This window comes from Terrapene carolina, unplaced genomic scaffold (assembly GCF_002925995.2).
Source record: "Terrapene carolina triunguis isolate 2854851 unplaced genomic scaffold, T_m_triunguis-2.0 Scaffold838, whole genome shotgun sequence".
Classification (NCBI taxonomy): domain Eukaryota; kingdom Metazoa; phylum Chordata; order Testudines; family Emydidae; genus Terrapene; species Terrapene triunguis.
The window spans coordinates 11,830,735-11,858,089 of NW_020665189.1; the positions used below are offsets into that span (position 1 = coordinate 11,830,735).

The following is a 27,355-nucleotide window of genomic DNA, read 5'->3' on the forward strand; positions in this document are numbered from 1 at the left end:
GGGGGAGGGGCTCCCCCGGAAATGCCTGACTCCTTACACAAGCCTGGGGAGAGGCGAGAGAGAAAGATGAGCGGGCCGCGGCAGGAACAGGCGACGGCAGGGGGAGGGGGAGCTGGAAGAGGCGGCGGTCTGTGATTGGTCGGCGGTGGGTGGGGTGAGCGGTGCTGTTCTTGCGGCGGGGGGGAGCTGGGGCGCCGAGGCCGCGCTGCCTGTTGGGAGCCGTAGGCAAAGCCTGCTTGCTTGCCCCTGACGTCCTGCATCTCCCATCGTGCCACGCGCACAGAAGGTGGAAAGCGGAGGGTGGCGCGGGGCATGCTGGGCGCTGTAGGTAGAGAACGGCTCCTAGGCGCCTAACAGACTGCGGCTCCCATCGTTCCTTGCGCGGGACCCCGGGGCCGGGGCGGAGAGGGCAGCGCTGCGGCAGCGGCGATCGAGGCGGGCGGACTCGAAGCTGAGGAGCCGCTGAGCCTCCCTCCCCATTGTGTGGAGCCCTAGAGCGGCAGCGGCTCCCCGGTGCCGGCCGCCATCTTGTGCTGGTGGGAGCCCAGTGAGGCACCCTGAGCCCAGGCCACGAAGGTGGAGTGCGAGTGGGGCCGCCCCTCTCCTCCCAACTGCCTGGGCCCTCTTCCCTCGCCTCAAGGCCCTGCCGCGGCAGAGTAACCTCTGAATGTAAGGAGGACCCGCCTCGAGAGAGCGGCTTCCCATCCGCCGCTCCCCCCTGCCACAGGCCTGCCGCCGCACCCGTCTAGAGCCAGCTACACCCCGATCTGTAGGTGCTGCTAGCAGGAGCACACTCCTCTTCCCCCAAACCCCCTTCACCCATAGCCTACGTAGGTCCTGCCACCGGAACAGGAGCAGCCCCACAGAGAGGGAAGCCGTGTCCACCCCAGCAGGACGTGCACTGTCCTAGAACTGATGCCACCATCCCCTAGAGGAGGCGGGCCCTCCTAACGGAGCCCTGCCCGGACCCCAAGGGCCAGGTCCTTGCCTCTACTCCACCCAGCCTGGAGAGACACTCCTTACCAGCCTAACCTAGGGAGGAGACATTTTTTCTTGCCCCCAAGCTCGTGCCTCTTCCCCTGAACTAGACAAACAGATCAGGTGCTGCTGCTATCCCAGACCTTGAGGAGACGCCCACTGACTCTGAACTGCTGCTCTCTACCACCCACGAGCCCAACGCCCCAGATCAGGAGATAGAGACTCAGCCCTGACAAGCTGCTGACACTTCCCGCCCCATCAGGAGACAGAGAGAAAGAGACCCATCCAGAGGTGCTGCTCCTGCTCCTCGCACCACCGATATCAGGAGAGACAGCTACACAGAGCTACTACAACTGCAAAGACATGAAGATCAAGGATGCCAAGAAACCATGTAAGCCTGGGTGTAATTACACACACAAATTTTGGTTTAGGAAGGAAGAGGCATTTATTTTCCATTTGTGGGCGGGTTGGAAAAACTGGTGTAAAATCGGGCTCCCTTTCTTCAAATTGATCTTGCTTATAAGTGCAGAAGTTTTCTGGTTTACGTGAATCTCTTCAGCTCTTGGCTGGCTGGTCTAGAAAATCATCTGAGCTCTGAAATCATGTTTCTTTATCAACCAGAGTTAATCGTGTTTTTTAGATATATGGGAGGCTCCTGAGATGGGAGCTACATAAGTAGTTACATAATAAAGTGTTTCTGATGGGAGGGCTTTTTACAGGTGGAAGGAAGGACAGGCATTATGTTTTGAGGGGATGAGGGGCATGAGACTTTATTCTGTTAATAACCTGGAGGTTTCATCAGTGTATCCAAGTTGTCAAGCAATTGCATGTCAGTGGCCAGTCAGTTACTTGGATATTCTTGTGCCTTATAAAGCTTCTTGAAGGTAGGGTGGGGGGGACACAGAAGGGGAACCATATTGTAAAAAATAAATCAGTATTACAAGGTGACTTTTGCTTTTTTAAGTACTCCTTTCACAAGGGCAGTCCTAATGATATTTCTTACACTTACTACTATTCATTATTGTTTATATTGTGGTAGCACCTAGAGGCCACAGTTGGGGCTAAAACCTCTGTTATGCTAGGTACTAGACACCCATGATCTAGAAAAGATAGTCTTTGCCCCTGCAGAACTTTAAGGTTTTTGGGTAGCACTCATCACCGTAGCATATGAACTTATGAGGGGTAGGTGAGTAGTAGTATTCCCATGTTATGAATGAACAACTGAGGTACAGAGAGATTGCCCAGGGTCACTAAGAAGGTCTCTCTGAGCTGGAAGCAGAGTCCACCTATTTTGAGTCCCCATCTATAGATTATCCTTTTTCTGTTGGTCAAATTTAAGAAATATCACAGGCTGAAATGTATTACTTAAAACTAACACAGTTAAAGTTTGCAAACCCAAACAGCCTGACCTTTTCCTGTTTGACGTTCATTCACTTATTTAAAGTTGCCGTCTTATGTGGGTGTTTGTTTCCCCCCTAGAAAAGCTTAATGGTGGAAAAATTATATAGTAAATGTCAGCACCCTACTGCTTGAACAGCCATGTGATAAAACGCCATTAAATGTGCACATCATGGAAGAAATATTAGGCTGTAGAAGGGAGGTTATAAACATAAAATTGATTTAAGTTAAGAAAAATATTTTTATCTTATTTTATGCACTAGAAAAAGATTAAGTATTAAGTACCCCATATTGTAGTGTTGAAAACCCTGAACTCCTGTCAGCTTCAGTGGAAACGAAGGTTGCTGAGTACACTGCAGAATTGTTCTCAAGTGAACAGTACATTTGTACTGATTTTTAGAAAATGTCTTCTGAACAGAGCGTTTTCTTCTAATGCTGTCTCCAAACAAACAGTTTTAGGGGGTGCTGTCAGTCTCTATGGTAATGGGCTACACATCTATAGTAGATCAATATTTTAAAACAATGCTAGTCTTATTGCACATAACTGGTATGAACTGTTAATTTCAGTAGCACCTCTGAGTTGCACAAGTGCTGTAGGGGATCATCAGTGACACCGTTAAGACTTGTCACTAACAATTGAAACTATTTGAACATGAGAATTAACAATTTTAGGTCTGTAACTTCAAAGCTTCATACATATTTAATCAATGAATTTTAAGTTTGGCCTGAAGATACTCTTCATTTTATAACAGATAACTAATGAATTTATTAGCGCTCATGGCCAAAAGGGAAAAACACAGTGACAATCTAAGCTGTTATTTTTTTTTCCTGGTCATACAAATATATAGGGTATCCTAAAAAAGTGTACATATACAATGTGTCACTTTAGTTGCTGATACCTGAACAGGCAACAATAGTTTCAGTTTTTTAAAGTGGACGTTGGAGCCATTTTCCAACCCTTACTCATATGAGTTACCCAATCAAAGTCAATGGAACAACTATTAGGTGTAAGGAGTAGGTACATGAATAAGGGCTTGAGAATTGGGCCAACAGTATCAGATTTATCCAAATAATTTATAACTAGACAGTAAGTATCAGTATTCAGTAAATATTGGGGGCGGGAGGGAATATGTCAGTACATAACTGTTTCACTGAGCAAATAGCGCATGGCGGGTGGGGGAAGCCTAAGTCTTGCTTACAAAAGGAAATTCGCCTGTTGCTAACAGATATCAGTAGTGACTGGAAGCGAAATACGGTTAAAAAGCGTTAAGAACAAGTGTAGACAATATGGAACCATGTTCAACAAAATTGAAGAAAGCATGGTTGCAATGGGTAAATTTCCTAGTGTAAACGGGGCTATAATAAAATACTGGCACCCCAGTTAATCCTCTGCAGCTTTAACAATGATGTTATGAATTCTAAGAAATGCCCCCACTTTTTTTTTTTTTTTTAAAAAAAACAACAAAAATTCTCTCTGTTCTTAGTACTAGTGTATCTCCGCTGATGGTAGAGACAGTCAAAGTGAAGCCTAGTTCTCTCAGAGAAAATGGTGGCCTCTGACAGCATTATTTTCTCTGAGGGCAACTAAGCTTCACACTTACGTTTTCTGGTGGAATGCATTGACCATTTTGAAAATATATCTTAGCTAAAGATACTTTTAACCCCACTTCGAAAGCATTGGGAGATGGCAACCGTCATGGAAGAGGTGAATTCTTTGTGGAAATTGTTGCAGAAGAAATATTGTCCATCTGCCTCAGCTGAAGAAGAAACTTTCAGCAATGGAGAATAATGTCAAAACGTAACTAATGCTAAAAAGGTATTTTACAAAATTATATGTTGTACCACATCTGCGCAACAAGGAAAGCAGGAGTGAATGTGAGGAGCTGTAGTTAGAGGGAAAACTGTGTGTGCAGGGGAACGTAGGGGACATGGCTGGCCAGTACACTCTGACTTTGTACTGCTGTAGAGTGAGGTAACACAGTCAGTAGGCTGGTGAATGAGGCTCTAAAACTTAATATTTTTTTTTAAAAGAACACCCCCCAAAAGAGCACGTACCCACCTTGTTTCCAGGTTATGTATGAAATTTTTAGTAATTTAAAAAACAAGGACTTTGCTAATTAAGTTTGTGCTTTCAAGAAATAAAAATATGTTAACTTATGGAAATGCATGGTTAAGGCACCCAAAGAAAACCTTAACGAAACAATGAGGATGGGGGGGAGGGAATGAAGTCTCTCTAAAAATCAGTTTAATCTAACGTACTACAAAAACATGCACTAATTGTAATTGAATGATTATGGATGATTTCACTATAGGGCAGAGTTAGGCACCCAAACAACCTTAACATGTTTGGATTTCATAAACTGCACATTTCCGTTTAATCTCAACTTTGTATTTTCTGTATTTGTATTCTTGTTTGGGGAATAATTACAAGGGCCATGTAACTTTTTTATCCTTCAAGTAATGTTATGTACTCTCTCTTTTAATTCCAAATTAATTTTGTATTTTTAATCACAGGTTTCTGGTACCAGGTACAATATTTTATTTTTCTTGTGGTGGCATCTGTAAGTCTGAGTCAGGTTGTGGCTCTTGTGTGCCAAGCATTGTCTGAACATAACAAACAGTCTCTGCCCCAGAGAGCTCACAGTCTAAACGACAAGTTATAAATTAGCTGAAATAAGGAGTGAGGGAGGATACCATGACAATAGTAATATATTTTAGTTTGGATTCGCTATATCTATAACTTGTAGGTATAATAAGACTAAAGAATAACAGTAGTCATAACTTGGCATCTGCCTAGCTATTGCTAGATGGCAACTTTTCTTTACCACAGCAGAGGTGATTTTTGGAGGCATTTGAAAGAAAGGATGGTAGTTGCTTTACAGATTTTGACAGTTTTTCTAATTCCTATGGGGCAGTATGAGAGGGCATGTGAAGGTTTTTGTGGGCAAATGCAACACAAGTAACTTCTGTAAATTATTGGTTGAAAGATTTTCCTATGCCTGATGTTACTAAGACAACTATATCATGACATTCTTAGTCACAACTGATTCTCATTTGACTGAGAAGCTTGTAATGAATGGGAAGGGGCTTCTTTTCTTTTCTTTACATAAGAAGAAAGTATTTCTTGGTAGCAGGCATTAGTACATTCTGTTTAATCACAAAACCAGAGGAGAAGTAATTTAAGAGCTAGAAAGATACAGTTCTTGGAAAGACTGAAGAAATAGATTTTTGTAGAAGATAACATGGTGTGTGACATTAAACTGTCATCCATTTTCTGTTTTACAGGCTTAACTTTGATTACTATAGACAAGTTTCAGGTTAATATTTTTCCTGACACTGAACTGCCTTTGGTAGGTGCTCGATTTAAACTCTGAACAGTAAGATTACTACCTTTCAACACTCAGCTGGAGCGGATAGCATCTGACACACCTACTAGTCAAAGTTCTTATTTGTGAGGAGGGTTGTTTACAAGTCCAAATGTGGCAAGTTTGGGGACACTTACAGCAAAAAATTAGTTTGTTAGAGAGCTGCTGAAATAATATAAATTTTCATATATTGTAAGTGATAAAATTTTCAGTGTTTAAGAACTTCAAGCAAGTTAATTCTTACACTAATGTAATGTGTATAAGATTTATATTAGATATAAATGTTGCTATCAAACCATACTGTTGATGCAACTTGATTTAGAACTCAAATTCTGTGTCATGTAGTTTTCATATACATGTGGACACTTGTTTACATTCTGTTGGGAGAGAAACAAGATCAAAGTTCAATATGTATGCTTTTACTGTTTTTCTGTCATGTGACTCATAAGAGTTAGTTCAAATCTGTGTTTTTCCAACTACTTTCTCAAGAGTATTTCTTCCAATTCATCTTTTTCCCCCCAACAGTTAGATTATATATACAAATTGTACTATTGATATTTGCCTAAAACTTAACCTGTAAATAATCAAGAGTTTAAAAACAGGTGAAAAACTAACTAGTCTACTAGCTGATTAAACTGAAGTATATGCTTATGCATTTGCTTTAGTGCAGTCTGGTTAGGAATAAGATTCGGGTTAGTTTTGATTACAAACAAAACCTATTTACCTATCAAGATCTGTGCTAGAAATCCTATTTTAGAGATGAGTTAAATGATTAGATTATGTGATATTGTACAGGTGTTTTGTAAAGTGCTCTTGCATTGTTGGCTAATTGAAATTGAGATTTTTCATGCTGTTGCATGAAATTTTGCATTTTCATGTTTAAAATGTTGGTGCTGTATATGTCTGAGGCAGTACCTTAACTATCATTTCCTGATATTTGCAAGTTTCCTTTCTTCTAACACTCACCTTTCTTTGTGGGAGAGACCTGAACTGAGCATTGCTTGGCTTTCTAATGTTCTAATGAAGTCCAACACCCAAGAATATTACAGGAGTAAAAGGCATTGTTTTGCAGCAGCCCTGTGCAGTCAGTCTTCGAGACCTAATCTCATGGGCTAAGAACAGCTTGCTTCCTCTTTTTTTCTGTCAACTGCTTCCAAGTGTATTGGGCCCTTGTAAGTGGGGGAGACACCTAGGAAGGACAAGTACAAGGTATATTCTGTGAGGACAACAGCTGAAATCTGTATCTCGTTTCCAAATGGCTCAGGGGAAGAATAGAGAAATCAGAAAAGGAAAAGGCAAGAATGCTCTCCTTCCCCCGACTAGATCTTAGGGTTGGAAGCTCTCCCCAGCCAGCCATTACACTTCCAGCATGGTGTTGAGGGGTTGTTCTCAGTCAACTCAGTTTTTCCTTGGTCTTGCGATCATACTGCCATCAGTCTGTCCCTAGCCCACTCATCCAAAGAAAAAGTCATGGCCCATGCTGAATGTGAAAATGGCACTCAAAGAATGCCCTTGTATGTCCCAAGTCCAAAGCACTGTACATGCTGTATCAAACCACTCTCAAAGGCAAGAAGGCCTCAAAATTAACTCCCTTGATGAATCAGGTGGAACTTAAGGTGAAAAGAAAATCTCCATTTCGGAGCATGCCCCGTTTCAGAGATGCATCAACATCTTATGTAGAGAAGTCATAGACATTGTATAAGGAAATATACAAACTAGATGTGAAATCCTCAGCCAGTGTCATAACAGGTCCAAAGGTGGTGATGCAAGCAGGAAGTAGTGCCTGGAGCTTGAGCAAACTGTATCTAAATAGTGTTAGAACCAGAACTTCTCATATTGCCATCCTTATGTTAATCTTGCTGATTGATCAGCACCCACAGCGAGATTCTGTGAAGGGGAAATGTATATGTGCTTACCTGTATTTTCTTTCACATAATAAAGATACACATATTGAGCCCACCTTAGGCAACTTCTACTGAGTGAGGGATTCAAGAGTGAGAAAAGATTACAAAGACTCTCTCTGCTCTTGTTACTGCTCTGCACAGTATTTTTTAAACTAGTACAGTAGTATGGAAATTATCTCAACTAGTTGGCCCTTCAGGAATAGGGTTTGTTTTGGTGTTTTGTTTTTTGTTTTGTTTTTTTAACAGTCTGGTTCTAGCTCTAGCCTGCTTACAGCTCTAGAGACCTATTGTAGGATTGGTAAACCTGGATACATTATCCTATTTTGTCACTGTCAAGGTCACCTGAAAAATAACAGCTTGTGCACAGCTGGCTCCTACAGTGCCCTGCATATAACCCACTTAGTAAGAAATCAAAATGCTGTTGTTTTTCCTGGGAAAAATTTCATATAAACTAAATTATTATGGTTTATATAACCAAGAAACCTCTTTGAAAAAGGTTCTCACCTACGTTTCTTAGTTCTAATATAAATAGTGAACTAGTGGCATTTTGCATGTTAAATGCAGTAAAACAACCCCCAAAAACCTCCCTATGTTAAGGTTGCAACCTTTTCACAAATAAAAGAAATTTTTCAAATTTCTTTTAAAACCTATTGACCAGAACTAACTTAACTATGTGCTAGGGTTCTATCATCTTCTGACATGAGGTAGAAGCAAAAAATCTGACCCTTCTCTAAATTCTGTAATTTGGTGTCAAGAATACCCTCCTTCCAATAGTGAGCAGTTACCCCCAAAAGAAAGCTGTATTGGATAACACTGGCATAAAAATGTTCCAAGTTGAAAAATGGGAAGTTTTTCATCGTGAGCTGGCTTTCTCTGTTTCCCTCAACTGTTTTTGTTTGTTTGTTTGTGTCAAGGCTGTATCCCCACTTTGAACCTTAGGGTACAAATGTAGGGGCCTGCATAAAAACTTCTAAGCTTATCTACCAGCTTAGCTTTGGTCCGCTGCCACCATCACAAGAATTCCCTCCCTGGGAAGCCTTGAGAAACCTTTCACCAATTCCCTGGTGAACACAGATCCAAACCCCCTTGGATCTTAAAACAAGGAGAAATTAACCATCCCCCCTCCTTCCTCTCACCCTCCTTTCACCAACTCCTGGTGAATACAGATCCAAACCCCCTTGGATCTTAAAACAAGGAGAAATCAATCTGGTTCTTAAAAAAGAAGGCTTTTAATTAAAGAAAAAGGTAAAAATCATCTCTGTAAAATCAGTATGGAGAATAACTTTACAGGGTAATCAAACTTAAAGAGCTCAGAGGACCCCCCTCTGTCTTAGGTTCAAAGTACAGCAAACAAAGATACACACTCTGGTAAAAAGGTACATTTACAAGTTGAGAAAACAAAGTAAATCTAAGACGCCTTGCTGTCTTTTTACTTACTAGTTTGAAATAGGAGAGACTTGTTTAGAAAGATGGGGAGAACCTGGATTGATGTCTGGTCCCTCTCAGTCCCAAGAGCGAACCACCCCTTAAAACAAAGAGCACACACAAAAGCCTTCCCCCCCCCCCCAAGATTTGAAAGTATCTTGCCCCCTTATTGGTCCTTCGGGTCAGGTGTCAGCCAGGTTACCCGAGCCTCTTAACCCTTTACAGGTAAAAGGATTTGGAGTCTCTGGCTAGGAGGAATTCCATAGCACTGTACACAGGAGAGCTGCCACCCTTCCCTTTATAGTTATGACAGTTTGTTTGTTTGTTTTTGCTTTGTGCCTGTTTTTTATTGGGTATCCAAGAAGCATAAACTTGTTCCTGTAAATCAGATTAAAGTTCCAAAGACTGGTAGGTGTCTAATTTCATAAATTAGTCCCGGGCCTCTCTCCACAAACTTTAAACATTAACAGCTGAAATCAGAAGTATCTACTGTGCAGATGCAGGGGATTCTTTCACAATTATTGGGTGACAAACAAGCAAAAGAACATGTCTTAATTACATAATATCTCCATAGAGCAGAAAGGATCCTTTGTATTTTGTTTAAAGTCCCAATTACATATTTACTGAATGGATTAAAACAACTCCCAAGGACCCTTTCTGGTTTATTGGGTAAATAAAATTTCCCCTTTCTAGTCTTCACTTGAGTAAAGAGCTACTGGCTAATAAAATGAGAAACCTTTTAAAATCTGGAGTAGAGCTGCAAATCAAGCATGCATCTATATGTTAAAATTAAAAAATTCTTCATGTGTATCAAAAGTTATGGACTCATGAGTCTACGGTTTCATAGGCGGTTACCTGCTCACTTATTTTTTCTTTAAGATGCCAAAGAACATGGTACCTGATAGGTGAACTGCTAGGTGGAGACAGTTACTAGCAAAATGAAACTGAGTTCAATTTTTTTTATTGGATATCTTAAAGAAATAGAATAATATAAGATATTTAAACATTCAGAGTTATTAATACTACAGAAACCATTGCTAGACTAGTACTAAAATTAGTTGCAATGTACTGAAACATTACCTAGACTTAAAAACATGGTGCTAGCTTCTCGGAGAAAGGTCCAACAAAAATTCAGCTTCCCAGATGAAAATAACTTGTAGAACATCTGTGTGGGAGGTCAGGGAGCGGGAGGAATCCTTTCTCCCAATGCCCAACCGTTTATAGGAACTTTCTACTTCCAAGTGCAAGTATTGGCCCTCACGTAGATAATTACCATTTTAAAAAAAAAAAATCATTTGTGTTTTGGCTGGTTCTCTTCCTGTCTTGTACATACCCTAACATCTGGTAGTGTTCTATGAGAATCCATTTCTCCAGATCTACAGCAACTCTTAAGTTCCTTTTCCCTTCCAAGTTTTGCATGGATGTCCATTAAAACATGCCATTAATGATCTTACACATATAAACAGCTTGAGGCAAGCGTTGACTAATTTTCTATACAGATACTCCCCGGGTTATGCAAACTCGACTTACGCAAATCCGCACTTACGGAAAAAGTTCTGTAAGCTTTTTTTTTTTTTTTTTTTTTTGCGTAATTGTCGGGTATATGTTCCACTTACACAAGGCGTTCCGGAACAGAACGCTTGCGTAAGTCCGGGAGCATCTGTAGTATCTATTCAGTTATCTCCGTACCACCACCACTAATAATCTGATACAATTTGAAATTAAATTTTAGACAGGTTGGACATATTCATTTTTTTTCCCCCCCCGAATCCTGCACCAGTGTTCCGTATAATCTGGATCTGAATTGAGCTTAAGAAGAAGAGCTTGTTCTGAGTAGCTTTGGAAAAAATAATTGGCTAATTGTCCCAGTCAGCATGCACTTGGAGAAATAAATGTGAGATTCCAAGTTTGGTATTCAGGAGGTCCAGCTGGGAAGTCAGATGTTTCTAAAACCAGAGAATTATTTTATGATATTTGTTGAGATCTGTGTCATTGAAGTTAAATCATTGAAGAAAATTGACTTCTCTCCTGTCCTTCCCTACACCCCCACACATTCACTCTGTGTTTGTTTAGGTATGAAGGTAGAAAGACTTTGAGTTCTGAGTTTTAGCCTGGTCCCAGTCACAGTAGTCAACAGGTTTATCTATAGCTAATATGGAATGATGATTATCACCTTTTGCTGGGGTTCTGCTGGGTTTTAAAGCAAAGGACAATTGAGCCAATTTCTTCCTATTTAAAGATTTTTTTTAAATTTTATTTTTACTTCAAGGTATGTTCAGTTTTAATCACAATTGGCCTCTGTAGCATTTCTTCCTTTCCTCCCACCTTTTTAAATGATGCAATATCAACCCAAAGATATGGTACTGTGTTAAAATAGTTTGCAGCAATGTAGGAGACATGGAGAATCTCTTTGGTCCATACCTTTTGTGAAAGACATACATGTCAGAGATAGGGAGAACACTCTTAGAATAGGAAATATTAGGCTGTGAACTTCAAATATAGTAACAGACAGTGCAACAAGCTATTTTAAGAGCTGGTGAAAGTGTCATTTTCGGACTTACTTTGGGCTAGATTTGAAATCTATTTATTGGAGATTATTTAGGGATAACATCAGTTGTGCCACAATAAATGGGAATATACTAGATGAAACTACACACCATCCTCTCCAACACAGAGTTCTGTAAACTGATTTTACTAGATGCCTGCATATGCCAATTGTGATCTTGACCTATTATATGGCTTAGGCTTCTACAATGAAAATCATCTTTTTGCACACTGTCACTTCAAACATCTGCAGGGAAGGAAATGTGATTGAGACAAAATACCAGTATTTCAGTAGCCCTGGAAGTGTTTCTTAACAAAGATGACTTCTGTTTTCATACAAGAAATTCCCTTTTTTGAGAAAAAGGTATAGAAACACTAGCTGGAACCCAAACTCAGTAACATTCAATATCTTGCATATTTTTTTAAATACACATACTTGGCACTAGTACTCTGCAATTTCCGAGAGCCATACAACCATTCCTTTTTCACCACCAGGAATTAGCTATCTTGGTTCTATTGTACTTTCTTCAGAAATCAGTTGAAAAGTGCCTATTTCTCAAAAGAATTATTAAATGTATCATATGGTCAGGAGAAAATGGTTCTTGGAAAATTTTAGGTAAACTTCCTCTTTAAAAGGCTGTGGGGAGTAGAATACAGTACATCTATTCGAGCATTGTGTTAGTGGATTTGAATTAGCTTGGGAGACCACATGAAGTCGGGAGGAGAGGAATAAGTTACTTCGTATTTTGGTTTTAACATTTTACGAAGATACCGTCAAAGGAGTGGCTAATAACTTCACTTTTTTTTCTTATCTGGTTCCAAACTTTAAATTCTTCCTCTCCCTAGCATTGAAGAAAACAAAAAGCATTAATTTTCCTAGTTCAGAGTATTCAGTCTTTGTAATATCAATTTAAGTGATGTCAGTTTGGCTTTTTAACAATGTTAATGGAATATTTTTTCCATCTCCACAGCTTTTCCATGGTTTGGCATGGACATTGGGGGAACACTGGTGAAACTTGCATATTTCGAACCTATTGATATCACTGCAGAAGAGGAGCAGGAGGAAGTTGAAAGCTTGAAGAGCATCCGCAAATATTTGACTTCCAATATAGCCTATGGATCCACTGGCATTCGAGATGTCCACCTTGAACTGAAAGACTTGACGCTTTTTGGCCGAAGGGGAAACTTGCACTTTATTCGATTCCCAACTCATGACTTGCCTACTTTTATCCAAATGGGAAGAAATAAAAACTTTTCAACACTACACACGGTGCTTTGTGCCACTGGAGGCGGTGCTTATAAGTTTGAAGAAGATTTTCGCACAGTAGGTAGCCTACCTTCCCTAGTACTGTAGTCTGTTTAAAAAAACAAAAAAAAATTGGTCACAGCTATTTTATCAGTAGAAGATAGGCAGTGTCTTTCTGGACAATCTTTTCATGCCTTTGACATGCAAAGGCGAAGTAACTACTCACTTGTTAAATGCAGTAACCTCAGAAATATTCTTTCTGGCTTGTTCTATTGGTGGTATTAATAATCAGATTATATTTTTTTTTAAAAAGGAAGATGAGATTTGGCATTAGTAATATGGATCTGATTGAAAAATCTTAATTAAAAGATTACATTAATGAGTTGAGACATCTAGGTATTAAGTACGATACTTTTTTTTTATATAAAATGTCTTTTTCTATTATTAGTGTTTCTGTATTAGGAAACATTTTGAGATTAAACATTGACGGAAGTCAGGTAGACTGCAGATTAGATTTCTTACAATCCTTGAAGTAATGGTTAAGTTAAATAGGGCATTGTTTAAGTATTTAAGTAGTCATGAACTTTTTCTTTTTTGTTATCTTACAAATGAGCATTTTGCCTTTTAAGGTACACAGGTTTGCAAATGTGATTTTTGACTAATAAAATACTTTGGTATTTTTGGGTGTTTGCTAACTGCTGTTGGTCTGAAATGAGCAAAAAAAAGCTAATTTTTGAACAATGGCTTAAAGCATAAGTGCATGGAAAGCTAACATCATCCATCTTTAGTAGTGTGCTGATGGGCTTACTTAAATGTCCAGCATACTTAGTTCATGAACTATTAATTTTGTCCTTTCCTTTTTCACAGATTGGAAACCTCCAGTTGCACAAACTGGATGAGCTTGACTGCCTTGTCAAAGGCCTGTTGTATATAGACTCTGTCAGTTTCAATGGCCAGGCAGAGTGCTATTACTTTGAAAATGCCTCAGAACCGGAAAGATGCCAAAAGATGCCTTTTAACCTGGATGACCCATACCCATTATTGGTTGTAAACATTGGTTCAGGAGTCAGTATTTTAGCAGTCCATTCCAAAGACAGCTATAAGAGAGTGACTGGAACAAGGTAGTGATATGAAATCTTAAGTTATGATTCTTGTATGGAATAATGACCCTGATATTTTCTTAAGCTTTCAAATAACTTCTTTGCATGTCTTTTCCATTTGATAAACTGATTTCATGTCCTGTTTAATTACCAGCAGTATTAACTGTAAGCTATCTCCATGGCTCTAATAAGGCGATATAGGTTTTTTTTTCCTGCTGTGTGGTCTGCAACAGGAGACTAATATCATCAGTAGTGTGTGGTTTTAGGTTTAACGTTTTTTTTTTTTTTTTTTTTTTTTTTTTTGCTTTTTTTTAATTTTTTTTTTTTTTTTTTTCTCTACTGGAGAAAAATGAGAAAGCGTTCACTGAAGTGATGCAGAAAGAGGAACAAGGACCTGAAGCCAATGATCAGATGTGGATGCTTCTGGGCATCCTCATCTGAGTTTGCCCTCCCACTGGCACTTTAATACTCACACCTATTTCACTTACTTATTGCAAGTATGAATGTTGGTACCTTAACTTAGGTGCACCACAAAAGAATTCTCGAAACAGGAAAAACACATTTATTTTTAAACAGTTTACTTAACTTTGCAGCTCAAAATCTTATTATATTTGTGCACATTTAAGCTGACACCCGTGTAAACGTTGTTGCCATGATTCACAACTGATGACTTTGCTAAGCAATACCAAGCTGTGAGCAAGAAGGCAGACAAAACAGTATTTTAATTGAAGGAATGCATTTATAGATTACTTAGTTGCACAATACGAGAATGCTGTTTAAAAGTCATTCTTTTCCTCTTTCATTAGTTTAGGTGGAGGGACATTTCTGGGTTTATGCAGTTTATTGACTGGCTGTGAAAGTTTTGAAGAAGCTCTTGAAATGGCATCCAAAGGGGACAGTACACATGCTGATAAGCTTGTCCGGGACATTTATGGAGGGGACTATGAACGTTTTGCCTTGCCAGGATGGGCAGTAGCCTCTAGGTAAGCAAGAGACTCACTTATTTAACTAAATTAAGGCTCCGTATCTCTCATGGAAGTCACGGATTCCGTGACTTCTGCAGTGGCCGGTGAGGCTGGCTCTGGGGCTGCCCAAGCAGATCAGGCAGCCCCTGGGCCAGTCACACTGACCGCTGCTGGTGCAGTTTGGGTGTGGGAAGGGGCTGGGGACTGGGGTACAGGGCAGCACTTACTTTGGGGTGTGAGGGGGTCCTCCCCAGAAGCGGTAGGCATGTCCCTACAGCTACTAGGCAGAGGGATAGGGGGCTCTCTGCACCGCCCCTGCCTGGTTGCCAGCCTGGTTGCAGAGCTGCAGCTTGTGGCGGGGGCAGCACGTGGAGTTCTCTTGGCCTTCCCTCCCCCTAGGAGCTGCAGGGACATACTGGCCACTTCCGGGGAGCTGTGTGGAGCCAGGTAGGGAGCCTGCCAGCTCCACCAACCCTCCTGCCACCAGCAACAGTCCCGGGCCATGCGCTGCTGCTTGTTTTCCCCTCTTCCTCTCCCCGCCCCCCCAGCATCAGCGGGGTCCCAGGTAACCCCCCCAGAGCACCCGTGGCCCCCTGGCCCAAGTTTTAGTTATGGGTATATAGTACAAGTCAAGGACAGGTCACGGGCCTGTGATTTTTTTTGTCCGCTGCCCGTGACCTGTCCTTGACTTTTTGTAAAAATACCTGTGACTAAAACGTAGTCTTACCTCCTCATTAACAGTTCATTATAGTTGTCACCTCTTCTTGTCTATTAAGACTAAGGTGTTAAGATTTTAAGAAACCTGTGTTCAGTATCTATTAGCAGAACAGTTTTTGCAGTCTTGCTATTTCAATTAAATTACTTTTGTGTTTAAAAATATATAAAGCTAACCTTTCTGAACATTTTGAAATCAGATAGTAGTAGTTGATTACTAGGTAGAAAGAATGCCAAAGCAGTCCCGTTCTATGTAATATTTTATTCCTGAAAAACTAAAAAACAGCAAGTGTAGATTTAAAAAAAAAAAACAAGTTCCTGCATAGACTATGCACAGGTCAAAGGGTAATCAGGCATAGAAAGAGGAAATAAAAATTAATGAAAATGTTTGCCAAACCTTTTTAGTGGCTGTTTGGGTTTTTTGAGAGAATTGTTTAATCTGACAACTTTCTTCTCCATTTTACAACAGCTCTTCCTGTCTGGGCTTTATTTCCTCACTTTGATACCTTTTTAGGTTAACCAGTCAGGTACCCAGGCAAAGCATTTTGATTTAACCACTGTTTTCAGTTATACAGCATTTCAGAAGCATTCAACAGGCACCAGATGAATTAGTGTAGTTTTGAGTATGCTTATATTTTTATACTTGCTGTCTAATGGACATTGAAAAGCTCTTCAATTGGGAAAATATTTTTGGTGATCTTATTGTAGTCATTGGTTTAATTTACCCACCAAATCTAGTACAAGCTGTCATAGTTTAAGAATAGCCAAAACTGTTGAAGATCAGGATTCCAGCTGCCTGCATATAGTCTGCTTGTCACTAATAAGTGCGAACCCATGGAGGCATGTCTTCAACTTTAAAAGTTCTAGGTTCCTACAAATTAATTACAACTGTTTGTCAGCTCTAAGAGCTGAGATCCTCCACTTGAATACTGGAATGAAAAGTAGTCCTCATGGTTTATTTTTGATTTTTATTCTACCTTGAGAGCTTCCCTCTGTTAAACCTTCAGATCAACTACTTTATTATTCAGTCATTCATATTGCAATTATTTCCTTAGCTTCTGTCAAACACAGTTGCTAGTCTATCACAAGATTTCATAATTGCAAAGTAGTCTTAGGCGTGTCTCAGGATGGTGGGTAATTATGCCACCAGCAAATTTGAGAATTGGGCAGTCCTCCAATGGCAGAAGGCTAATATTTTACTCTGCTCACTGTTCAGCTTGCTCATTAGTTGGAGGCTAATGGAGCAGCATCCATGTTCTTGGAAGCAGGAATGATGAAACTGGAGAATGAGAAAACTTAAAACTTAAAACTAAACTAAACATTTAGTCTGAACAAATAATGAGTTTCAGTCCTGCTGGAAGTAAAAAGTTGACTGACTGTTTCTATGACTGCATGCATTTCTTTTTCTTTAAATAGGTTCTGTCCCTCCCCAGGGAGATCTTACTTCTGATTTTTCTTACTTGCCCTCAGTTGGAGTCTATTGTATACCTCCTCTACCCACTTTTTCCCTCCTTCTGAAACTACTAGTGTCTTTAATTTCAGAGGGGCTTGGGATGGGGAACAGCGCTGTTAATTCCATGTTCTCCCCTGCTTTGCTTCAGCCACTCCATATGAACAGGGTGAGGGTTCTTGTGTCTTCTGTCAGAAAGAGACCACAGGCTGTGATTAGGCAAAACACTGAGTAGGTATATGAGCTGAAGTTGCTTGCTTTATGTAGGGCCAGCGGCAGGGCAGAATTCCTAAGCCCCAGGAAAATTAGAATTGTGGCAGCATCAGTAAACTTGTATGATTCTTATGATTATGTAGTCACTTTAAATCCCCAGGGCTATTTTATTATACTTGAAATTTTTGTTTGGTTATCTTTTTCTCAATGGCACCTAAAGGCAAGAATGGAGCAAAATAGTTTTGTTTAGTGAAGAAGTAAGGCTAACTTTTCAGAAGCTGCAGAATACATCAGTCAGGGCTCAGAATTATCTTTACTTGTTCTGACTAGTGCTGTGGACTAATCTTGTTTAGCTGTGATTTAAGCTGTTCCTTCATGGAATTCTGTAGGGTAATCAGAAAGATATTTAACTCATAGGGACTTGTTGTCTTAAAATGTTTGGAGGAAGTATATTTCTTTTTAAGGAATGGATGCAGATACATACCTAATGCTCCACAATCTGTGGTCAAATTACTGTGTTCAATGATCATTTGAAAAGGGAGTCAGTTAAGACTGAGGATAAACAGGAGTTGTAATTTCCACTACAGCATGGAAACTGTACTCTAAACTTGTTGTAAACACAAATGTATCACTTTGTATTTTTTTTCTCTCTCCAGTTTTGGGAATATGATCTACAAAGAGAAGAGAGAATCTGTTAGTAAAGAAGACCTGGCTAGAGCTACACTGGTCACGATCACCAATAATATTGGGTCTATAGCACGGATGTGTGCGGTAAATGAGGTAAACGATTTTAGTCGGAGGGTGAGCTGTGGGAGGGGAATCAAAAAATTTCATGTGTAGTGTGGTGGCTTTCAGTCATTGAGAGGACGAGTAGTATAAAATACTTTTCATTTCAAGTACTTTATCAAATTCCTAGCTGAGGCAGTTTGGTTCTGTTAACTTGGCATTAGGTCAGAATACTTTTAGTACCTTTGGGAAGGTTCATAAGGCTTGAGAATTCACTTTGTAGTGGCAAATAAAACGTTTTTTTTCTGATTAACAGAGATGGTGAAAAAAGCTTGTTTTTTGCTGAATTTAAGCTAATTTTTTTAAGTTATGCTTCTAATTATTTCCAAATTAATATTTGAAATGTTAATTTATGTGAAATTGGTGTTCTCTTCCTGAGTTTGCATGGAAATAGCTCCATCACCCCTCCTGCTTCTCAGAACTTTGCCAGATAGCATCAGGATAAACTTGAGGTTCATTTTCATTATGGGTACTTAAAGCTCCATACAGCAGTGGACAGCCAAGAAGCTTTGATCAACACAGGAAGACACTGAAACTAGTAATAAAAGGACCAAATGTGGCAGCTGAGGTATATAATAGTGGAAACCCATCTCCCCTCACCAGCAAGCTCTGGATGAGGAGAGGAAAGCTTTTTCCAGCTTCAGCAATTGAGCTAGAGTGGAGATTCCTAAATAGTCACCTACTAGCCAGAAGCCTGTGTGAAATATGGACCCTGCTTGGAGTCTTCCAGGACAGCACTATTAAAAATCCAAGGACCTTTACTTTCCACCATAGGAGGTGGGCAAGATGGGTTTTGCATTTGGATGCTATGTTTGACATCACGGTTGGCGATCCCCTTCCCTCTTCTTTCATATCTGCCCCTGGCTAGTAAGGTGTGGGGTGTGGTGTGTGTTTTGGTTTTTTTTTTTTTCTCCCAAGCCCTAGTATAATCTATGAAGGGGATAAGGTTGAGAGTACATACCAGTAACTTAATGCTAAAGTACATTACAGGAATGTTGTCATTATCCTACAAGCATAGTGAACCTAGGAATGTCAAGTTATTATACCTTAAGGTAAAGGAATAAATAGCTGAGGCATCAAAATCAACCTTAATTGTATTTAGATTTTTCCTACCTCTGTCCAGTATTAACACTATGTAATTACCATAATATTTTTATTAAAACGGTCTGTGGTCTGAGATTAACATAGTTTATAGAGAAATGTAGATTTTATTTTTCCTGCACATCATTGTAGAGCAGAATAAGGTTGTTTGGGTGCTTTAACTGCATTTCTGTACCTTTAAATTATGAACTTGTCTGCTCCTCCCGCACCTTTATCTTGACAAGTGTCAGTCCTTTGAGTATAGATAGTGGCTGTCCTACTGCACAAGTTTCTGGAACAATTTGGATGTGAATATTCACAGTCATTTGTTAGAACTTTAGTAAAGCATACTTGTGTTTTTTAATTCTCAGACTCTTCAGTTATTGGAGCTTAATCTTGCTATCAGTGAGTGTCAGCTTTATTTTCAACTTCAATGTCCCCATAACTGGAAAATGCAATGAAAATTTTGAAAAAATTCTTAAACTACACAAAATTAAAAGTACATATTAAATGTCAACTCTGGAGTCTCACTTCTAATTGACTTATACCATGCATTCATTAACAGCTGAAGAAGAAATGAACATATGGAATGTCTCATTGTCTTCGGCTTCTTTACAGTGCTGCCTTGTTGCATATGGATCAAGCAGCATTGTACAGGGCTATGAAGGCATTAAGTCTTGCTCTACCAAGAATAAGTATGTTTGATTTAGTTGGACTTTTAGTTAGGCTATATCAGTGGTTTGAAATCCTCACTTAGGTATTTTTCAAATGACATTACAGTAGTTTTTCTGTAAGAGTCTCGATCTTTTGTTTTAAGGGTCTGTACTCTTCCCCTCTACTCTGAAGCGTTCAATATTTAAACCTTTTTGTGACAACCTGTTTTCTTCTCGTCCTAGCTTGTTAAAGCCACACTGGACAGTGAAGAAACTTGTCATAACACTCGTACTGTTTTCTTTCCTTTTTTAGAAAATAAGCAGAGTTGTCTTTGTTGGTAACTTTTTGCGTGTGAACACTTTGTCAATGAAGCTTCTTGCATATGCACTGGATTACTGGTCAAAAGGCCAGCTGAAGGCCTTGTTCCTAGAACATGAGGTAAGCGAAGGACACTTACATGTACATATGTGTTGTGCCTTATCCTTAATCCCCAATACCTATTTTAAATGACTGCACAACTGTAGTATCCAGTCACCTTGCAAATATTTATAAAACACTCACAGTAGTATCACTTTTGTCTTATTCTTCCTAGCCTATAGAGAAATAGCTGGTTTTGTGTAGGTGGTTGAGAGTATAAATAAAGAAATAGAAGGCAAGATAAGTCCAAGGAATGGATTTTGACTTTACTTGTGAAAGAGTTAATTCTGTGGTAATTTTCTTGCATCAATGAATTCTGGAGTCTGCTTCTATCTTCTGTATTAATAAGCCACATCCTGTGGGTGGACCATTACATTGTTCTGATGGAACAGCTATTACAGCATATCACAGTTATGGAGGGGGAGCAGTAGCTAGTGCCACTCCCATCTGGGGACTTTGAATGGGATGCCAACACAGAGAAAGGCATCAGAATATGTTTTGCTTTGCTTTCTGCCAGGTGAAGCATTTCAGGGTATCTGGCTTCAGCCACACAGTTTCAATTTTTGAAACTTATCTAGGCATTAATACATAAATCAAAGTAGCCAGGTGTGTCTCTTATTCAAATGGGACAGTCTTCTGGTCAGTTAAATAGGCATTTTGCCACGGGAGCTACTAGCTTTTAGAGGGATTCAAATGGTTATTGACTGTCTTAATTTGAGGGCAAATTTTCTCAGGAGTTGAAGATGTAAGGGAATAAGGTTCAATTGCAGTGCTTCCCTGTTTCAGCCTGCATCATCTCAGTTTTTACAAGGTTCAGTTTTAACAAACTATTTTTAATCCAGATGTTGTTTCAGTGAGGTATTGAAAATTCTGGAAGATGTAGAGCTGGGTGTAATCTACATATCACAGGCACTTCAACTCAGATTGTCTCAACCATTCTCCCAACAGTTTCTCATGTATCTATTTCATGTGGGGGTTAGGATCTGGTATTTTGGGACTCTAGGTAAGGGTCAGGAAGAAATAGTTGCCTATATCAGTTCTCTGGGTTCAGTCTGAAGGGGGGGAGGGTCCCAGGAGAAGGACTTCAGGGGTTTCCTTTCATCCTGTATGTTCTTGGGGACAATACAGGGATATTTGTTTGTCACCAACTGCTGCAGAGAGGTCCAACAGAATGAATGTGGATATTCTTTCCTTGTCTATGGGTGGAATATTACCTACTAGTACCTTGCTGAAGTCTGAAGCCCACCTGAGGGATATAGGATGCTGGCAGCTCAAAGTGCCATTGTGTATTTTTTGCTGCTCTTGATTAGCTTGCTTTCATATCTTGAAAGATTAGAAGCCACCCTGACTTCTAATTCTTCCACAGCTGATACTTGCAGTGAATGGTCCAAATTCTTGGGAAGGCATTTGTCTACCTTTTTTGGTGGTCGGAGACTAACCTGGTTGAGGTCAGCCTCTGCTGACATAAGCTAATTCCTCCTACTAGGAGAGGACGTGTTCTGGGCTTGAATGCAGACAGTCAGAATTTAAGCGATTTATGCTCCAGCAGGGTGTGCAATTGTTGCCTCTCTGGCAGAGGACAGAAAAAAATTAATACGACTTCTATAAAACTACAGAATGCCACTGATGTGATTGAGACAGTCTGTAGCTGATGTTTTCTCCTACCCCCAGTATTCAGGTTTTCATTTCCTTTTGTGACTGGTCATCAGAACAATGATGATCTATGGCAGCATGTGGTGGGAGAAATGGTAGTATCTATAGCAGTAGTGAATGGTTGAAATTCCTTGTTAGTTCTACTCCTTGGACTTTTTGGGGGTAGATTTTAAGGTTTGATTTTTGGGGGACCATGATGGTGGTCTTTTTGTCTTGCATGGGAAAAAAATTCTTGCTTCCACCTTGATTATGAAGTGGTCCACAGATAGAGAGGTGGTTCTTGTGTTTGTCCACATGCAGCCTAGAGGTCCAGTCCAAAGTATAGCTGGCTCTGTTCAGGCCTGAAGAATACCTTTGAGAAACTTAAGGTGGAGAGTTGAGATAAGAAGTGCTGAACTACTGCCTCAGAGGTAATGTCGATGTGGATGTTGAAGTTCAAAGATCAGCCAGCATCTCTGTAGGCTCTTCTCAAAAGCCTTTGGTTTTGGTATATGTGCTCAGATACTACTGATATGTGCCTTAGAAATACACTAGCTGTTATTACAAACAAATGAAAAAAATTAATAGTTTTCAGTAATATATGGGCTTTAGTGGGGGGCGGGGGGAGGGAGTTAACCAGGGCATGCTAGCTATTTACAAAATTAAATACTTTGTTTTTTTACGTTTTTAGTACTTCAGATAAAAGGCAGTATATTTCAAATGTATGTTATTCTTCATACTTACTGTGGGCCTTCCAAGTACCTTTCTGTGGCTAAAAAAGGTATTTCTGAATGCTGAATTTTAATGTGGTAGCTGAAACTTGGAATGACAGCTTTTTTTTTTTTTTTTTTTTTTAATAGGGATACTTTGGTGCTGTTGGTGCTCTTCTTGGATTGCCGAATTTCAGCTGAAGTACCAGATGCCACTACACTGAATTGTTTTCCACCTGGTTGGCATTATTACTACATTGTTTAAGTCAACGGGAACCAAAGGAAAAAAAGCAGCAGTTTTGCTGCAGTTCTTTTTAAATTTAAGTGGTAAACTGCTGGATGTTACCATATTAAGGAAGTGGGAACTTGCTGTGTAAGGCATTTTTAAGTGAAATACCAGTGGGTTTTGCCTTATCTCCAGTGCTTGTAGCCAGTTTTGAACTTGTAATATGCAATACATCCTCTGAAAAACAAGCTTCCAAAAGAGAATTCCAGCTCTTTTAAGTGTCCATCACTTACAATAGTGTGGACTTAAACATGAAGCTTTAGTGCTAAGCAAATATCTTTTGTAGATAATCTGGTGAAAGTGGTTTATTTTGATGATTGTTTTTTTGTCTCACTACTGCATTGTACTAAGAGCAGAATTGTATGTTTAAGACAATTGACCTGAAAACACCAAAGTGCCATCAACAGAAAGCTAAGCTATGTAGTGTAGAAGATCATTTCTCAGTATAAGGACTGCATAAAGTGTTACAGCACTTAATGAAACATATTAATTGCAGAATTGTAATGTCTAATGGGAAAAAAATCTAACTTGTTTTTTAGCAAATATATTAAGTGAAAATACAGAAAAGGGCAGCTACTGCTGCATTTCCACATATCTGTACTCTTGTGAAGCTTTACATTTGTTCAATTCATTTATTGAAAGGTAGATATGGTATTTTGGGAAGATCCCTTTGGATTAGGTTCATGATTCAAGGAACAGCAAGCCTTTAAAAAAGGCATCTGACATCCAAAATTCCATGACCTTACATTCTAAATCACAAAATTTTGATTTCATTCTCCTCTACTTGTGAAAATCACCACAAAACCTGCAGAGTATATCTACCCAAAAGAGGCCTGGGACTAAAATTATTACAGCTTGTAATTCTGTTGCTTTGGCATATCTTTGTGAGGAAGCTTGTACAAATTCTATCCCTGCTCTACCAATTTGAAAACATTTAGTCCTTCATTTCATTAATCTTAAACAAGATATTTCACTTCTAATAAGTCAGTCTCAAATCTAGGTGGATGATTTTAATTTATCTTGTTTTGAATTGGAAGTTTGTTTTTTGTAGCTCCAGAGTTTGTATTGCAGAGTCAAAAGGACCAGTGTTTAGTATACTTTGTTAAACAATTCCCATTATTGCAAACTGTGGCCTTGGGATAAACTCCATATTCTGAGACTAGCCTTTGTTTTGTCTACATACTGTGTTCTCAGACTATTTTAAATTTTACAATAGTTGTTTTACTGTGAGAAGTGTTGCTGCAGCCAGGAGATAAAGGCTTTAGACTGGAAAGACCATGTCAGAAGTCAAGCCAGCTATGTATGTCAGGGTATTTTTTTTTTTTTTTTTTTTTTTTTTTTTTTTTTTTCAATTCGGTTTTTTAGGTATTTTTTTTTTTTTTTTTTTTTTAGTGTACCTCAGAAGAAATACCCAATTTTGCAGTAAATTAATGTTAAGTATTTCCTGTATATGCATAAAAAGCTATATCTGACAAGAACTCATTGATATGTTGGAATTAAACCTGTTTTTTAAATGGATATGACTCTAAATCAAGTAAATGAGTAAGTATTCCAGAACATTGCTATGTTGCATTACAGCAGCATCTGAACTTCTTAGCCACATTACCTTTCCACATAATGTGCATAGAGGGGACTGAAAATAGTAAGTAAAAAATTACTCTTTCTGAGGTTTTGGGTGTTTGTTTTGTTTTTGTTGTTTTTTTTAGTTGAACTCTATAAAAATTTCCTAAGGCCTGAAGTGCAGTGACTCTTATAGGGCTGAGAAGGAGGCCATTTCATTCAACCCAGAGCAATGCCAACTTCAAACATAGTTTGTCATTGCTGCTGAGTACCTAAGCAAAATTTCCATTGTGAAGACTTTTAAATTGAGGCTTCAGTCTGGAAAGAAATAGAATCATTTCTAGAACTATGCTTATCATTGAGCGAAGGCAGCATCAATCTATGAAGCAAGTTGGTACAGCTTGGGTAAAGTGTGTCCTTATGAAAGTTGCGAGAGGTTTTACCATGACTGAGTGTAAAATCTAGTAGCTTAGTTAGTTTGAATTAACAGCCAGTAGTAGGAAGAAGTAATTTAGACTTGTTTCTTCTATGAACTTTTCACAGAGAGATTATTTGAAGACTTATTTTTCTGCAGGTTGTATTAGCCTGATACAAAGTTTCACACCCCAGATGCTTGCCTTTCTGAGGGATGGAGACTTAGTACTTCAGCATCATGTCATGCAGTTTGGCAAGAAACACTTTAGCTAGTCCATATCCGTTGTCATAGATTACTTCTTCCATATACATCCTGTACTACTGGAGCATAAAATGGAGTTGCTTTTGAAGCAATATTTAGAAGTAGATTGTATATTTTGATCTGAAGATATTGAAAGTAAGTTTAGCTAAAATATTCTTTTTCCAGTTCTGTAGCAAGGCAGTCTGAGAGAAATGACCTTTGTAAATTCAAGAAGTATTAATTTGATGTAGCCTATGATACATTTTTGAAGTTAACATGGACACCGGAATAAATTCATAAGTAATTCTTGAATAGCTGTATTGCATATATGCTATTAGTATTTCTTATGAGAAATACGATGCATGTCCTACCTTTATATATTTCTTGCCTTCAACTCTGGAAAAAGTCTGGCTGGCCTTTTTTTAGTTCCTTCAGCATAATTCAGTTGTTTTTTCTTCTTACCGCCACACCATTCTCCCACAGACTACCAGCAACGCTTTCTAGCCCTCCTATAAGTGCATCCCTTGAGATCCATCCTAACAGAGGGTTACTCGTTTTTTGTTTTTTTGTTTTTTTTTTGCTGGAGAGTGTTCAGGCATAGTTGCTGAGGTTTATTTAGTGATTTTTTTTCAAAAACTTACAAACATACCTTTTTGTCATCCAAGAGTTTCCAAAGATGGATTGTACCTTTAGTGGGATCACTAAGCATTGTAAGTACAAATGAAAGTAGCTTTAAATTTCTTCATCTAGACCTGTACCTGTATACAGACCAAAAGAACCTTGCCAGGGCTCCCTTTAGATTGAATTGCTGAAGTAGATTAATTTCTTTCTTCAATGCTTTTACCTTCACATTTGGCATTCCTTTGTCTCAATGCTACTTGGAGTTTCCTTACAGTGAAGGAACTCAAACAAGCGGTCACATGCTATAGCAGAAGAAGTGCAACAACTTTCTTTGCAAGCTTGTGGATCCTCATGGCTACTGCTGACTTCTCAAAGAGGGAACCACTTTCTTCAAGTAGAGGTTTTCCACTTGAAAGAAAAAGGCAAAGTTCATTCTCAATGTAGCGGGTCTCAGATCAAGCAGCCAGACGAGTGCCGTCAGTTTCTCACATGGTGCCAATGATGTTAGTTTTGCTGGCACTGCAACTTCATGTAAGAGCATTCTTGGCGCCAGTAATACTTTTGTCACCCCAGACTGTTTACTGTAGACGTGGACAATAATTGTATCAGCATTTTTGATGATCCGCTAGACCAGTCAAGAAGACAGTATGAGCTTTGTGGCCTCCCATCTTCATGGCAAGCTAGTCTACTTTTGTTGGAGTAGTTATGCCTACCAGTTTGTCTCCCCTCCCTCCCATTTGGATTTGTCCATGCATTATGTCAAAATGTTTAGCATGCCATTGTCTCTCTGCAATGATGTTTGTTTTTCACTCCACAAGTACAGGCTGTTTCTGGATGCTTCATTTTTATATGAAGATATCATAGACTGGTTGGTATGGCTAACAAACCTCTAACCACTCTCCGCACCTTTCTAGTTGGGCTTAAGGTAACTGCACTTTAAGGAACTCCTTTTTGCTACATATTTTGGACCTTTAAGTTTAAGACCAAATCTAGAATACTGGCATTACGTTTTTCTGTTAAGTCTTTTCTTAGTGAATCTAATAGTATTGCCACTTGTATAAACAACTTTTCTATAAAGCATCATTCCATTTAGAATCTGGGAATGTAAAGACTCTGAACAGATCAGTTTTCCCTTTTTTGTCATTAAGAGTTTTGCTTGCAGTGACATGCATCCAGCAACAAAGCACTTATGAAGCATCAATACCATATGCAGTGCTATTTAAATTTTTGGTATTAAGAGAGTTGGAAGCCAGGCTGTTTACCCATTTTCAATCTCTAAGGGATACTTAAGAAATGTTTAACAATTCTGGTTCTTCAATAATACTTTTGCCTGTGTATTAGTTGTATTGAGAGGTTCTATTCCTATTGCATTCAGGTGGTTGGTAGTACACGTCTTGTATATACATGTAAGGTATTCCTTGCCTTTTTAGTGTGAGGAGAATAAACAGCCTTTGTTATATTACAATTTTTTATATTCTACCTGAACCAGTGTAGATATTTAATAAAGCACCACATTTTTGGAAGTGTTTTTTTAAGAAGCTGGCCCATTCCAAATAACTGTGGCAATAACTTATATTTCCTAATGTTTTAGGATAGCTGTGGGAGTTTAACATTTGAAAGTATTTCAAGGTGCTTGCACTTAGAGCAAAGTT

At 39.1% G+C, this 27,355-nt stretch overlaps 1 protein-coding gene across 2 annotated transcripts; it reads left to right on the plus strand.

Annotated features, from left to right (window-relative positions):
• Positions 1–469: 469 nt before the first annotated feature.
• Positions 470–24,186, plus strand: PANK3 (pantothenate kinase 3). 2 transcript variants are annotated; one of them, XM_024216516.3, is made up of 7 exons: positions 470–1,369; positions 12,586–12,938; positions 13,728–13,981; positions 14,767–14,943; positions 17,959–18,082; positions 20,135–20,260; positions 22,732–24,186. In XM_024216516.3, exons 1-7 carry the CDS (start codon positions 1,342–1,344, stop codon positions 22,780–22,782), a joined length of 1,113 nt encoding a protein of 370 aa, XP_024072284.2. In that variant the 5' UTR covers positions 470–1,341; the 3' UTR covers positions 22,783–24,186. The 2 variants fall into 2 exon arrangements, with proteins under 2 accessions (XP_024072284.2, XP_024072285.2); XM_024216517.2 differs by lacking the exon at positions 470–1,369 and having other exon boundaries at positions 12,863–12,942.
• Positions 24,187–27,355: the final 3,169 nt, after the last annotated feature.